A 14,557-nucleotide genomic window follows, 5' to 3' on the forward strand; every position below is an offset into this window, starting at 1 on the left:
TGTAATACCTCCATGTGTAATACCTTCATGTGTAATACCTCCATGTGTAATACCTCCATGTGTAATACATCTGTGTGTAATGCTCCATGTGAAATACCTCCATGTGTAATACATCTGTGTGTAATGCTCCATGTGTAATACCTCCATGTGAAATACTCCATGTGTAATACATCTGTGTGTAATACTCCATGTGTAATACCTGTGTGTAATACCTCCATTGTAAAACTCCATGTGTAATACTCCATGTGTAATACCTGTGTGTAATACCTCCACGTGTAATACCTCTGTGTGTAATACCTCCATTGTAAAACTCCATGTGTAATACTCCATTGCAATACCTCCATGTGTAATAGCTCCATTGTAATACCTCCCTGTGATATACCTCCATGAGTAATACCTCCATTGTAATACCTCCATGTGTAATACGTCCATGTCACACAAGGTACAACAAGAACAAAGGGGTGATGATTATGTTCAGATTTATTATGTCTTTGTATATTTGTTAATCTGGATAATAATACATTCACAACCACTTGAACTTGTGAAACCCAAGCAAGTCCCAACATAAATGGAAATCAGACAAGTTATAAATGCAGATTCTGTGAGGACCAAAAGCTTGCATTCTCTCAAACCAGGTTTCACAAACACCATCATGATGCTACTACATGTTTTCACTTACTATGCAAATGTCAGAAACAAAAGTCGCCAAGCTGGTGATCATAACCAACAAATTGATAGAAAATGCCTCTGATATCATGTGTTGATACCATCTTAAAATTAAAAAGTATAATTTCACAACTCAACATTGCTCAATGCAGTACAACAGGGCCAAGATATATCTTGTCAATCACACTAGCTCTGTACAAAACAGTCATCACACGATGCCGGTCGGAAAGAATTTCCTGATACAGGTTTCATCATCATGGTTGATCATTCTTCCTGCTGGTTCAATTAACTTCCGAGTGGAACCAGCTATCGGGGAGTGTGCTGCACAGTTGGCATGAACCATTCCATGGTTGTAACAATCCAGGAAAACACCCCACAGTTCCAAAGTGGTCATGTGACCACTCTAATATTGAGGAACATGGCTTGCTTTTCAATTGGAAACATGAATGATGCAACAATGATGATAATGAAAACCAACAACCAGCACTGTAAATGTTAAATAGCTAAAAAGGAAATGTTTTAATGTGGGAAATATTTCTAAGAATAGTTCTCGCTCAAAGCACTCTGAGAGCCTTTGTTAGTGAGTGAGTGAGTGAGTGAGTATGGTTTTACACCATTTTTAGCAATATTCCAGCAATATCACGGTGGTGGATACCAGAAATGGGCTTTACACATTGTAACGATGTCAGGAATTGAACACAGTTCTTCGGCGTGACGAGCGAATGCTTTAACCACTAGGCTACCCCTCACCCGAGAGCCTTTGTTAAACCTGATACCCGAGTAGAGACTTGATGCAGAAAAAAGGCAAAAAGCTAAAAACTCAACTTTTAACTACAGATATTCTAGATATACTGCTGATCTCATTGCTATAGGTTATTATCCAATCAAACACGAACACTGATTAAAATCTAAGTCTTAATCGAACTAAATATGTACAGGAATTCATGGGATCACATGATCACATTTATATAATGACATGTAAATACAGGCATTTATTATCAACAATAAAATAACAGATCAATGTTCATTTGAAATTCATCAGCAACCTCAATAAGCCAAGGTTTTCTGTATCCATTTTACTTGGAATACCATAAACTCCCTTGCCACCATAGTGTCATTTTGGTAACACGACACTTCCTCCATTGTTCCAATCTCTCACTTAGAGCAATAGGAACGGAGAGCTATTTTCGTTGTGATATTTGAATAGGCCTCGAATAATGCCATGATGGAATTTATCAAAATAGAAAAAGGGATATAAACTAATGGATAACTGAGGATGGTCAATCAGCCTAGGAACCTCCTAGTCATGCTGGTATGCATCACAGACACCCAGACTTCAGAAATTAGTTTCTAAGGACTAGTACAAAACCTATGTCGGAGTCTGTGGCTAGTCTTGCTAAACTAATTTGTTTTAAAATCAAGTATGGAGAAGTGGTGGAAAATAAAAGTGCTAAAATGTTATTGTTCATGAAGGGCTACAAAATAAAGTGGTCTCAATGGATATTTGAAAGTTGGCTTCCACGCTTTCAGTATACTACACATATCAGCTAACTCATGCAAGGATGGCTGCCAGCAACCATAACTGTCTTCATGATCCTTGGACTAACTAAGAACTACATCTATCATTCATTTCACAATTAACTTCAGTCTTAAAGGACTTTTGGTTTTAGAAAAGAATTCAAATTATCAAAGATGACCTCATTATACTGTGGCCATCATATACAATCTTTAATTTTTACAGATTATTAATATAAAAATGGGCGATTTGAATAGTAACAAGAGTAATTATGTGTATGATGGAGTGTCAGCTTGGTGTGGGAGGAAAGCCCCCAGTAGCATGGGTAGAGTGCTGACAAACCTAGAAACACAACCATAGATTTCTGGCTTTCCCAAGGGAGGCAACCCTGCACAGAAAATTGTGGCGTTTTAGCCAACTGGGTCACACGACCCGACTGACAGCATGGGCATGTAAACATGATCCAACCACGTCACATCCATTCTGAGTATAGCTGACTACTAGGTGTAAAACGATACATCGGTGCACTGTGAGTTTTATGTGAAGATACGATACACAATATGCATGTTTCTGTATTGATACAAGATGATACAACTGCTGAAACAAATTACTTTCTACTCGTTTAATGATCCCGAACGTTTTTGTCAGTCAGATATCGTAAAATGTGTTGTAATCAGCTTTTCCAATTCACAACTACAGCTAGCTTTTCCTTTTGAACCTGATCTAAAATATTTCTTGTCAAGTTTCCACATGATTTGATGCAAACATGTGTATCGCGATACGTATCGTATCGTGACCTTGCTGTATCTTTTCACCCCTATTGAGTACCATGGTAAGCAGGACATTCTGTGGACCGTATGTGACTGAACACATCACAAGCAACATACTGCGAGAAACTATTGACTGATTGTGTTGCTTGTCTATCAAAGTTACACTGTACTTCATACAAACAAGGTTGAATATGTCAAGTGGATCTTAATCTTTAAACAATCTATATGTAAATCTGTAATATGTAAACTATGACAGTGGTATCAAATATTCAAATACAACCAATCCTGAAGTGTCACATTGACATTGTTAGTTTCAAACTCCTTTTAATGCAATGGTTGATTCTAAATGTATATTGATGTCAATTAAAATCAGACTAACAATTGCCACTGCAGTGATCATGCCAACCATGAACAGTTCATGTCTCTAGCAAAGTACACTGGCACCAGCAAGAGGGCGTGACGAGCGAACGCTTTAACCATTAGGCTACCCCACCGCCCTGGCACCAGCAAGAGTCTATCAATGACTTGTAAACTCAATTCTGAATTCACTGTCAGGATAATTGTTATTTACTTCCACTGAGTTTACAACTTCCCTGGCTGTGGTAGATGGTCTGTCAGACTGTTGTTTCTTTCCATCGTGTGAAATGCCATGCTGCCCAAGAGAGACACCATCATTGCCATGGGGATCAAGCGGGACATCACATCCTACAGTTGAGACACCATCATTGTTGCGGAGACCAAGTGAGATGTCAAGTTGGATGCCACAGTGTCCATGTGACAGGTCCTGGGGAACAAGGGCGACATCATCAACACCAGATGACAAATCCTGCTCTGGTCCACCAGATGACAAATCCTGCCCTGGTCCACCAGATGACAAATCCTGCTCTGGTCCACCAGATGACAAATCCTGCTCTGGTCCACCAGATGACAAATCCTGCCCTGGTCCATCAGATGACAAATCCTGCTCTGGTCCACCAGATGACAAATCCTGCTCTGGTCCACCAGATGACAAATCCTGCTCTGGTCCACCAGATGACAAATCCTGCTCTGGTCCACCAGATGACAAATCCTGGGCTGGTCCACCAGATGACAAATCCTGGGCTGGTCCACCAGATGACAAATCCTGCCCTGGTCCACCAGATGACAAATCCTGCCCTGGTCCATCAGATGACAAATCCTGCTCTGGTCCACCAGATGACAAATCCTGGGCTGGTCCACCAGATGACAAATCCTGCCCTGGTCCACCAGATGACAAATCCTGGGCTGGTCCACCAGATGACAAATCCTGCCCTGGTCCACCAGATGACAAATCCTGGGCTGGTCCATCAGATGACAAATCCTGCCCTGGTCCACCAGATGACAAATCCTGTGCTGGTCCACCAGATGACAAATCCTGCCCTGGTCCACCAGATGACAAATCCTGGGCTGGTCCACCAGATGACAAATCCTGCCCTCGTCCATCAGATGACAAATCCTGCCCTGGTCCACCAGATGACAAATCCTGCCTTGGTCCACCAGATGACAAATCCTGCCCTGGTCCACCAGATGACAAATCCTGCCCTGGTCCACCAGATGACAAATCCTGCACTGGTCCACCAGATGACAAATCCTGCCTTGGTCCACCAGATGACAAATCCTGCCCTGGTCCATCAGATGACAAATCCTGGGATGGTCCACCAGATGACAAATCCTGGGATGGTCCACCAGATGACAAATCCTGCCCTGGTCCATCAGATGACAAATCCTGCCCTGGTCCATCAGATGACAAATACTGGGCTGGTCCACCAGATGACAAATCCTGCCCTGGTCCACCAGATGACAAATCCTGGGCTGGTCCACCAGATGACAAATCCTGCCCTGGTCCACCAGATGACAAAACCTGCTCTGCTCCACCAGATGACAAATCCTGGGCTGGTCCACCAGATGACAAATCCCGCCCTGGTCCATCAACAATGGGACCGGTGTACACAGAATGGTTATTAGAAACTCCATCAACCTTCAACAACTCTTCACACTGAACTTCTGCAATAATACCAAGGTGCAGTGGAAACTCACTTTGGCTTTGCATGCCATCAGCTTGACCTTGCATGCGATCAACTTGAGCTTTCATGCCATCAACTTGACCTTGCATGCCATCACCTTGACCTTGCACACCATCATGTTGACCTTGCATGCCATGAACTTGACCTTGCATGTCATCAACTTGACCTTGCATGTGATCAACTTGACCTTGCATGCCATCAGCTTGACCTTGCATGCCATCAGCTTGACCTTGCATGCCATCAGCTTGACCTTGCATGTCATCAACTAGACATTGCTTATGATCACTCTGACTCTGTATGGCACAATCATATCCATCTGCAACAGCAAGATGATCTCCAAAGATGGCATTAACATGACCTTGGACTTCATTTTGTTCTAGTCCTAAACCCTGAAACACAGTTCCCTCACTGACAACCACATTCATGCTCCCACTACCAACTTTGCTCTCACCATCCATTCCAGTCTCAACACTGATGTTCTCAACTTCAATCTGAGATTGTAATTCATCATCTGAAGCCATGCTCTCCTCATCATCCACTGGACTGGCATGGTCCATGTAGATCATGTGTCCATCAATCAACATTGTGTCAGTATCAGGCTCTTCTCCACAATAATCAGACTCCCCATCACCTCTAACAACTTCCTCCCATACATCTTCCTCCGTCTTGTCTTGTTCACTGCCACCCTCTTGAATCGCTGCATCATCTGGAACAACCCTCATTAACATCTTGTCAGGACTACGGTTAACTTTTCTGCCAACCCTTCCTTGTCTCCCTGCAGCAGCATCCTCATCTCTATGGAGGAGTTTCACATGGACGATCTTGTTACTCAGAAGCATAAACCTTTTCCCACAAACGTCACATCTGTACGGCAGCTCCCCGGTGTGAATCCTCATGTGAACATTGAAAGCAAGTTCCTGTTTAAATGTCTTATCACAAACAACACACTCAGCAACATCTTTCTTAGGAAAAGCTTTAGCTCTTTCTCTAATTCGTTCCACACTACATTCAGGTCGTGATGCTGACCGTGCAGAACGCTTACTCCCACAATCTGGTTGCTCACCTGGATGGAGTTTCCTCATATGGTATGCCATGTCACCTTTGCGTTTGTAAGAACAGGTGGATATCCTGCATTTGAATTGTTTCTCTGGTGAATGTTTCTGGAAATGGGAATACAACATGGATGGGGTGACTTCTGGCTTGTTGCACAAAGGACACAGATATGGACCTTTTCCGCTGCTCTCAGAACAACTTACATAATGTTTTAACACATCTTCCATCCTAGGATAGGATTTCTTGCAAAAAGTGCATGGGTAATGTTTATCATTGGCAGTCAGCTTATGATCATTGTAGATAGCTGAAGAAGTCAGGTTATGATCCTTGTAGATAGCTGAAGAAGTCAGGTTATGATCCTTGTAGATAGCTGAAGAAGTCGGGTTATGATCCTTGTAGAGAGCTGAAGAAGCGGATCCATGTGGAAATTTCTTTGCAATATTTTGTTTAGAAGATGTTGAAGACACACTGCCAATTTTAAAAGAAACAATATGTTTTTTACTCATATGAATTTTCAAGCTGCTCGGCAATGCAAACACTCTCTGGCATATTTTACATTGATGTTGATTGGAAAGAGGAGTGTTGGTGTTGTCTTGCCTCTGATTGCTGGTTCCAGTCCCATGGCTCTTGTACTGAGACTCCTGGTTCTGCCCACCGTGCACCTTCTTCAGGTGGCCCTTCAGAGTATAGGGCAGAGAGAATTTTTTCTCACACATGTCACACTGGTATGGTTTGATGCCAGTGTGTGTCCTCACGTGAATGATCAGACGACTCAAGATACTAAACTTTCTGTCACAAAATACACACAATAGAGGTTCACCGGAAACAATGGCACCATCCTTGATTTGTTTCAGGCTGTGCGTTGTGGAATGAGTCTGCAAATGGCGTCGACAAGCAGTCTGCGAGTCAAATTCAGTTTTACAAATTCTGCATCTATATCTTTGTTTGTTATCCAAAATTCTTAGTTGTTTCTGCAACAGCTTAGGCTGAACTTGTGTCACACAGAGTTTGCTCTTCGGGTTAGTGTGGCACTTCAAGTGATATGTCTGCTTCACTTTTGATGAGAACTTCTCATCACAAAGGATACAATTAAAAAACTTCTGTCCACCTCCTCCTCCATCTGTGCAGAAGCTGGTAGAAAACATGGTCTTTCTCCTATTTAAATGCCTCCAAGCATGGAGTTTGAAATGGTGCTTATCAGTAAAAACTCTATAACACGTTTTACATCTGTATTGTGTCTGTTCTGTCTTCTTGAACTGTTTGAGGAAAGTCACATTGTCCTGTTCGAAACCTTTAATGTAGAGTCTGCTCTGAGGGTTCAAGTGGTAGGTGATATGTTTCTTCAGATGGTGTCGGAATGAAAAGTGCTCCCCACATGGGCAACTGAACGATGTTTCTCCTGTATGTCTCTTCACATGGCTGTTCAACTCAAATGTAAAGTGAAACGTTTTGTTGCACTTGCCACATCTACATAATCTGGCAGCCTGGGAACGTTTAATTTTACTTTTCAATGATTTCTTAGAAGGGTATAATTTATAATGTTTCACCTTTATATGAGCAAGTAGGTCGTTGGATGTTTTGAACGTTGTCCCACACCCGGAACACACAAACAAGTCTCCTTCGCTGCCATTGACATGTGACAACTTGTGACGTTTAAGATTAAAAGGGTTCGTGAAAGATTTTCCGCAAAAACAGTCATGTGGTTTGGTCTTTACATGAACCCTCATGTGGGATGACAATCCTGACTGGTTAGAAAACCACTTCTTACACAACAAACATCTTTTACCACTTCTGGCTTTCTTTGAACAGCGTGGATCATATGACGATTCCACTTTGATGGATGACTCTTCGTTCTTTGCCAGTTTCGGAGATGACCCGTTATCTTCAGCTTCTATGTTTATGTTATCTGGGGTACCTGGGTGTTGAGATCTCTTGTGATGATAAATCTGATGAGCGTAGGAAAACAATTTTCCACAAATGTTACAAGAGTGAGGTTTTTCTCCGGTGTGCATCCGTAAATGAAGTTTGTAACAATACCAATTGGAGAAACCTTTGCCACACACAGAACACTTGTTTGGTTCACCTTTTCGGACATGGCAACCTTTTTTGCTTTGGATATTGTGTTTAGTCCGGAGATGTTTGGATGTCTTTTGTTGTGCTTTTGTTGTGCTGTGAGCCATCATCATCTCTGGAGCTTCACGAGACAGGTCTAGATGAGACTTATGCTGTATTTTGGAGTTTTTGTGGGCTGTCCTCTCATGACAACACAAATCAGATTGACGAGTAAAATCTTTACCGCAGACCTGACATGGAAAACTTGACTTGTTATGCCGTCTCATATGGCGGTACAAAACATCCTTCCTGCTGAATACTTGATCACAGACAGGACACTGATGTACAGAGTCCTGATGTCGTGCACTTGACAATTTCGTATGGATGATTCGTATGTGGCGATACAGATTGTACACCTGCGAATACACTCTTCCACACACCTGACACTCATGACGCTGAGGGGAGCTGTGTTGTTTTAGATGCTTCCTTAAATTATCTGGTCTATTGAACATCCTCTTGCAAACAGGGCACCTCAGGGCTTCGAGGTCTTCATCACTGTTCATCACAAGTGCAGATGCAGTGTAATTTTTCATTGTTGGATGGGCAGTTTTCATATGGCGCTGTAGATTGTACACATTTGAATATGACTTTTTGCACACCTGACAATCATAACGTTGAGGAAACCGGTGTAGTTGGACATGCTTCCTCAACTGTTCTGGTCTACTAAACATCCTCTTGCATACAGGGCACTTCAGGGCTTCTAGGTCCTTGTCACTCTCTCCCGACTCATCTGCAGACGCACTGTCATTGATCGCTGTTGTATGGGCAACCTTCATGTGGCGTTGTCGACTTGACTGTTCGGTGAAGGACTTGGCACATAGGCGACACTGGAAGCGTAACACTGAGCAGTGATGTCTGACATGCCTCATTAAAACATCTCTTCTTGTGAATGTTTTCTTGCAAATAGAGCACTGAAGTCTGGATTTGACTATGCTCGGAACATCTTGTTTAGCCCCGGGAATTACTGTGTTGCTGTGTTTGCCATGGGCCAGTCTTACATGGCGACAAAGGTTATTCTTCATAGTGTAGGATCTCTCACACCACTGGCACTGGTGGCGCATGCATAAACCATGTTGTTTCACATGTTTTCTCAAAACATTTTGACTCGAGAATCTCTTATTGCAAATTGAACAGCAATGATTTATTTTTAATTTTTTGTGGGCGCTCCTTTTATGCTGAAATAGCTTGTTCCAGTTGGTGAAGGTCTTGTCACACTCGGGACATGGGTATGATTGTGTCGATGTACCTTGTTTCAAGATTCCGTTCTGAATATCTGAACCTCTGGATTTATCCAGACACGCGGACTCAAGAACACTTTCACCTTGGTTACAAGTGGAGGAAGTTTGTTGTGGTGTCCTCACTTTGTGGGAGAATTTCATATGATTAAGCATGTGGACTTTTTTGCTGAACGCTTGTCTGCATATCTTACATTGGTGTTGTCGTTTAGAACTGGTCTGTGAAGGAATACTGTCATGAGCCCTCTTCAAGTGGCGCTTGAGCCAACTCTGGAAAGAAAACACCTTTTCGCACAAGGAACACTTGTAACCTCCCCTTGCATGGATGTTCAGATGGTGTTGCAAGTCATACGCTCTTAAAAACCTCTTCCCACATATTGAGCAAACATGGGGTTTTGCTTCGTACTTCTCACCAGATTCCAGATTAATGACATGTGTCTGCAAATGTTGCTTCAAGTAAAAAACTGCTTCAAACGTTTGACGACAAATGTGACAAACATATTTACAACCTGTGGATTCAGGTTCCTCAGACACAGGAGTTTCCAGGTTTAGACCAGAGCTTTCACCGACTGTTGTGGGTTCAGTTTTGTACAGACTGGGCGTGTCTTGTTTAACATGGACCTTGTTGACTTGGTTCATGAGTCGATGTGTGTCTGTGTGAAGTTTGAGGTACACGTAGGACCTGAATGTCCTGTCACACATGAAGCAGCGATAGACCTCCTGGACGGTGTCCTTGAGTGATCCAGTAGGCTGCAGCTTGGCGTGAGTGTCACGGTGTTGTTTCAGGTCAACATACGACCTGAATGCCCTGCCACACTGATTACACTTATAGGTTTCTTTCTGCTTGGTGTTTTTGGATGCTGAGAAACTTGTGTGTTGATCTTGAGGACCCACCTCAGTCATGTGTAACCTTATGTGTTTATTTCGACCCCGGAATGTTGGAAATACCTTGCCACAAAATTTACACTTGAACAATTTGTCTGTAGATTTCAAGTTCAAGGCCTTTACTGCTTTGTGGCTTCTCATGTGAGAATTTCGTCCCCGATACGTTTTGAAGGATTTACCACAGACCCGACAGGAGAACTGATTGTTGACCTGAGAACCACCTTGAGCATTCTGTTTATTGTGTGTCTTCATGTGTGCGATGAGATGTGTTTTCTGAAAGAATGCCTTATCACAAGTTGCACACTTGTGCGGTCGATGACCGGTGTGGATTTTCATGTGCACATTTAGGCTGGACTTATTGGCCAGGACACGTTCACAAACAAGGCACCTACAGACATTAGTGCTCTTGGAGGTCGTATCACGCCTCTTGACCCCCTTGTCCATTCTGGCCAGGTGCTATGTCCACCAGGGTTACTCTCTGATTAGGTCAAGACAGCCCTGCTTCTTTATCAATTCAATCTTCTCCGGTTCCTTATTATGTTCTTGTGTTTTGTTCTGAAGACTATCATCCTCCACTGCTTTGGTTTCCTCCAAGATGGCCATATTTCTGAAATCAAAAGTGTCTTTATAACTTCCACCTCTCACCATGGTAAACCCTGTTATGAATATTCTAAACATCATAACCACTTTCAACAGTATTCCAGTTGCATTGCGGTGTGTCAGCTTGTGGGAGGAAAGACCCAAGTGATGCAGGCCTCAGACGTTTACCACTTTGGTGAAACCCACGAGCACGAGTATGGTGCTGACAGACCTAGAAACATAATCGGGGCTAACCGAGCACGGGAATTGTGCTGACAAACCTAGAAACATAATCAGGGCAAAACGAAATCTCAACTTCTGGGATGAGGAATTGTTTGTTTGTTTGTTGTTGAACGCAGCACTCAGCAATATTCCAACTATATGACGGCAGTCTGTAAATAATTGAGTCAATCCAGTGATTTACATCATGAACATCGATCCACGCAATTGGGGTGGATAACATGCATTAACCAAGTCAGCGGGCCTGACAACCTGATCCCATTAGTAGCCTCTTACGACAAGCATAGTTGCCTTTTATGGCAAGCATGGGTTGCTGAAGACCTATTCTACCCTGATCTTCACGGGGACAAGAATGGGTTGCTGGAAGACCTACTCTATCCCGGATCTTCACGGGGACAAGAATGGGTTGCTGAAGACCTGTTCTATCCCGGATCTTCACGGGTCTGAGGAATGGTGGACCAGTACACATGATACAGGTCGGGTATGGCTGACCAAACCATTACTCAGATCAATAGCGGATGTGGACCACATTCAGTTTGATCGTTGTAGTGCCTATTCTGACCTAGGTCTCAACTATACACAGGGGTGCTGGGAACCTATTCTGACCTAGGTCTCAACTATACACAGGGGTGCTGGGGACCTATTCTAACCTAGGTCTGAACTTTACACAGGGTTGCTGGGGACCTATTCTGACCTCTGTTCCAACATTACATAGAGCGCCAGGGACCTATTCTGACCTGGGTCTCAACATAACATAGAGAGCCAGGGACCTATTCTGACCTGGGTCTCAACATTACATAGAGCACCAGGGACCTATTCTGACCTGGGTCTCAACATTACATAGAGCACCAGGGACCTATTCTGACCAGACTGCATTGGAATTTTCTGACCTGGGTCTCCACTGTTGGGGTCCTTTGCATAGGTTATCACTGCCCTTTTATCACTGCTCTCCATAACGAACAATCTCAGCACTTGCCTGTGCAGCACACAAAATAACACGACTACTCACTTGTCACCATGTTTTAAGATTCATGTTACAAGGAACAGCCAAACGAGACATAAAACAACAGGATTAACTTGCCCTACATCAACATGTCTCAGCCTTGTGTTATGTCTGAAGCAGCCCACCTCACCGCGCAGGCACCTGTTACAGGGTAGACACCATTTATGGATAGCAACTTCTTTAATTACTGTAAAGGCGACGTTTCAGTATAGATCCTGCTTGACAAGGGTATAAGGATCCATACTGAAATGTCACATTTACAGTATAAAAGAAGTTGTTATCCATAAATTGTGTGTACTTTGTCATCTGTCAACTTTTAAGTAATGCCTACCAAACAAATTAGCACCTATTGTAAAGAGTAACTACAGACTACGTTATGTGTAAGTAAGTAAGAGGGGGCTGTTTTCAGCTCACCTCGTTAGTGAGGGCTGAGATTGGCAGCTTCTTGTGACATGGCCCCTTTTCTTAAAACTGCAGAGTTTCTGTTAATCCCCAACAAGCTGGATTCGGTGGCCTGACTCGTTGACTTGGTTGATAACATGTCAACATACCCCAACAGAGGATTGTTGCTCATAATATCAATCACTGGTTTGTCTGGTCCACACTTGATAACTCCCAGATTGTTGTCACATAGCTGGAATATAGGTCAGTGGGGTGTTACCAGGAAAGACATATTGCCACCTGAATCACTGTCCTATTATTAACATACATGGCTCAAGTCCCCAAAGAACACCTTAATATCTTTTCTGTGCCAAGCATTACCAACCCCTGTTCGACCCGTGAAGGCCCAGGACAGAAAAGGTCTTCAGCAACCCATGCTTGCCGTAAAAGGCGACTATGCTTGTCGTAAGAGGCGACTAACAGGATCGGGTGGTCAGGCTCGCTGATTTGGTTGATGCATGTCATTAATCCCAATAGCTTGGATCAATGCTCATGATATCATTCACTGGATTGTCTGGTCCAGACTCGATTATTTACAGACCGTCGTCATATAGCTGGAATATTGCTGAGTGAAGCGTTTAACAACAAACAAAACCCTGTTCAGAGGTCAACATTCTGCCTTGTATCTGCTCACGTGAGTAAAAATTCTCACATTTGAACTAAACATGCTAAACATTTCCTGATTCATGTTGATGTTCATGTTACAGGTAGCATAACTGATGTGTCTTGGTCAGGTTGACCTGTATTTCACTGACCTCCTGTTTACTCGTACTAGTTAACACAACAATAGAAGCACTATGTACTACTACACCGAAGGTTTTGATCTGAACACAGCATCGTGTGGTAACAGGAATTAACAAGAGATGTCAGCCACAATGTACTTATGTCTGTTCATCATTTCATAGAAAATAGTGGTAGGTTTGTACATTGAGTATAGATATATATTAAGCTAATATGTACATGACTGTAGTGTTGGTAACATAAATGGCCTTTTTGCTATATAATCTGTATTGTTCCTTGACCTTATTCTATGTTAACATAACTGTAATTATGTAACTGATCACCGTGTTTACACAAGCCAGCTGGGCTTGTTTACCAATCCCTTTCAACTTAGGTTGATAAAATATGTTTAAATTACATGGTAAGCGTGAAGAAACATGGTTAGTACATCTCAGTATTTCGCTGAATTTTCACGCCCCTCACCATGACCCGAGAGGAATTCAGAACAGCCTACCTAGATGGTTGTGTTGATCTTCAAAAACACAGGAAATTTAGAGTTACTTCCCTTTGACTTCGCCTGACGCTTTAGCCTTTGGTATTAAATTTGTTTGCCACGCATGCGACCGCAAACAGATTCAGTAAAAATGAGAAATAATAAGTTCACATCGTTCACAATTAATGCTACCTGGCATATCAAAACATATAACACGGAGGGTATGTATGCAAATCGAGGAGCTAGCTTACTTTGCTGCCGATATGTCATGAAATCTGTTGCGTCCTAAAAAACAATCACATATGGACCGCTGAAACCAAAGAAGTGTTAGAGTCAGTAGTCGGTGAGGGGAATATACGAACCACAATTACACAGGTAGGCCTACATGTGTCTCCAGACTGTAGGAGCAGGCTCCTCCCACAATCATGTTCATCTCGCGAGCTGAACACACGACCTATTTCCTTCATGCATGAAGCGGGATTTCACTTGTCACGTGACACCACACCCGTCAATCAAATCTCCACAAATGCAGTGTGGACACGTTTAGTTATTGGTTCAGCGGGTCTGAGATCATCGCTTGGTCATTGCGCTTCGCGACGGCCCTGAATGCAGGGCAGCACGGTTGGAAAGTGATAGTTATAAAAATGATTTTTTATTGTTTTAATTTTTTTGGTAATATATTTCCTGTAGCATACAATGTTATAACACGTCTAATTCATGTTATCTATTTCCTGTTCACCACATACGGAAGTTGTGCATATGTAATTTCATTCACTTTTCAATGAGCAACACATGTAATTAC

The 14,557-nt window shown here is 42.7% G+C and overlaps 1 protein-coding gene across 4 annotated transcripts; it reads right to left on the reverse strand.

The window, feature by feature from the left end:
- Positions 1–462: 462 nt before the first annotated feature.
- On the reverse strand, positions 463–14,245 carry LOC124151881. 4 transcript variants are annotated; one of them, XM_046524562.2, is made up of 2 exons: positions 14,141–14,245; positions 463–10,886 (listed from the first exon to the last, which is right to left on the reverse strand). In XM_046524562.2, exon 2 carries the CDS (start codon positions 10,721–10,723, stop codon positions 3,470–3,472), a length of 7,254 nt encoding a protein of 2,417 aa, XP_046380518.2. In that variant the 5' UTR covers positions 10,724–10,886; positions 14,141–14,245; the 3' UTR covers positions 463–3,469. The 4 variants fall into 4 exon arrangements, with proteins under 4 accessions (XP_046380518.2, XP_046380516.2, XP_046380517.2 ...); XM_046524560.2 differs by having other exon boundaries at positions 14,118–14,245; XM_046524561.2 differs by lacking the exon at positions 14,141–14,245 and adding an exon at positions 14,007–14,091.
- Between the last annotated feature and the right edge of the window lie 312 nt (positions 14,246–14,557).

This window comes from Haliotis rufescens, unplaced genomic scaffold, assembly GCF_023055435.1.
Source record: "Haliotis rufescens isolate VD_foot unplaced genomic scaffold, xgHalRufe1.0.p SCAF_15, whole genome shotgun sequence".
In the NCBI taxonomy this organism is placed as follows: domain Eukaryota; kingdom Metazoa; phylum Mollusca; class Gastropoda; order Lepetellida; family Haliotidae; genus Haliotis; species Haliotis rufescens.

Excerpts from the sequence above, each read along its gene's own strand:
- LOC124151881 (XM_046524562.2), bottom strand. The coding sequence starts at position 10,723 with ATGGACAAGGGGGTCAAGAGGCGTGATACGACCTCCAAGAGCACTAAT.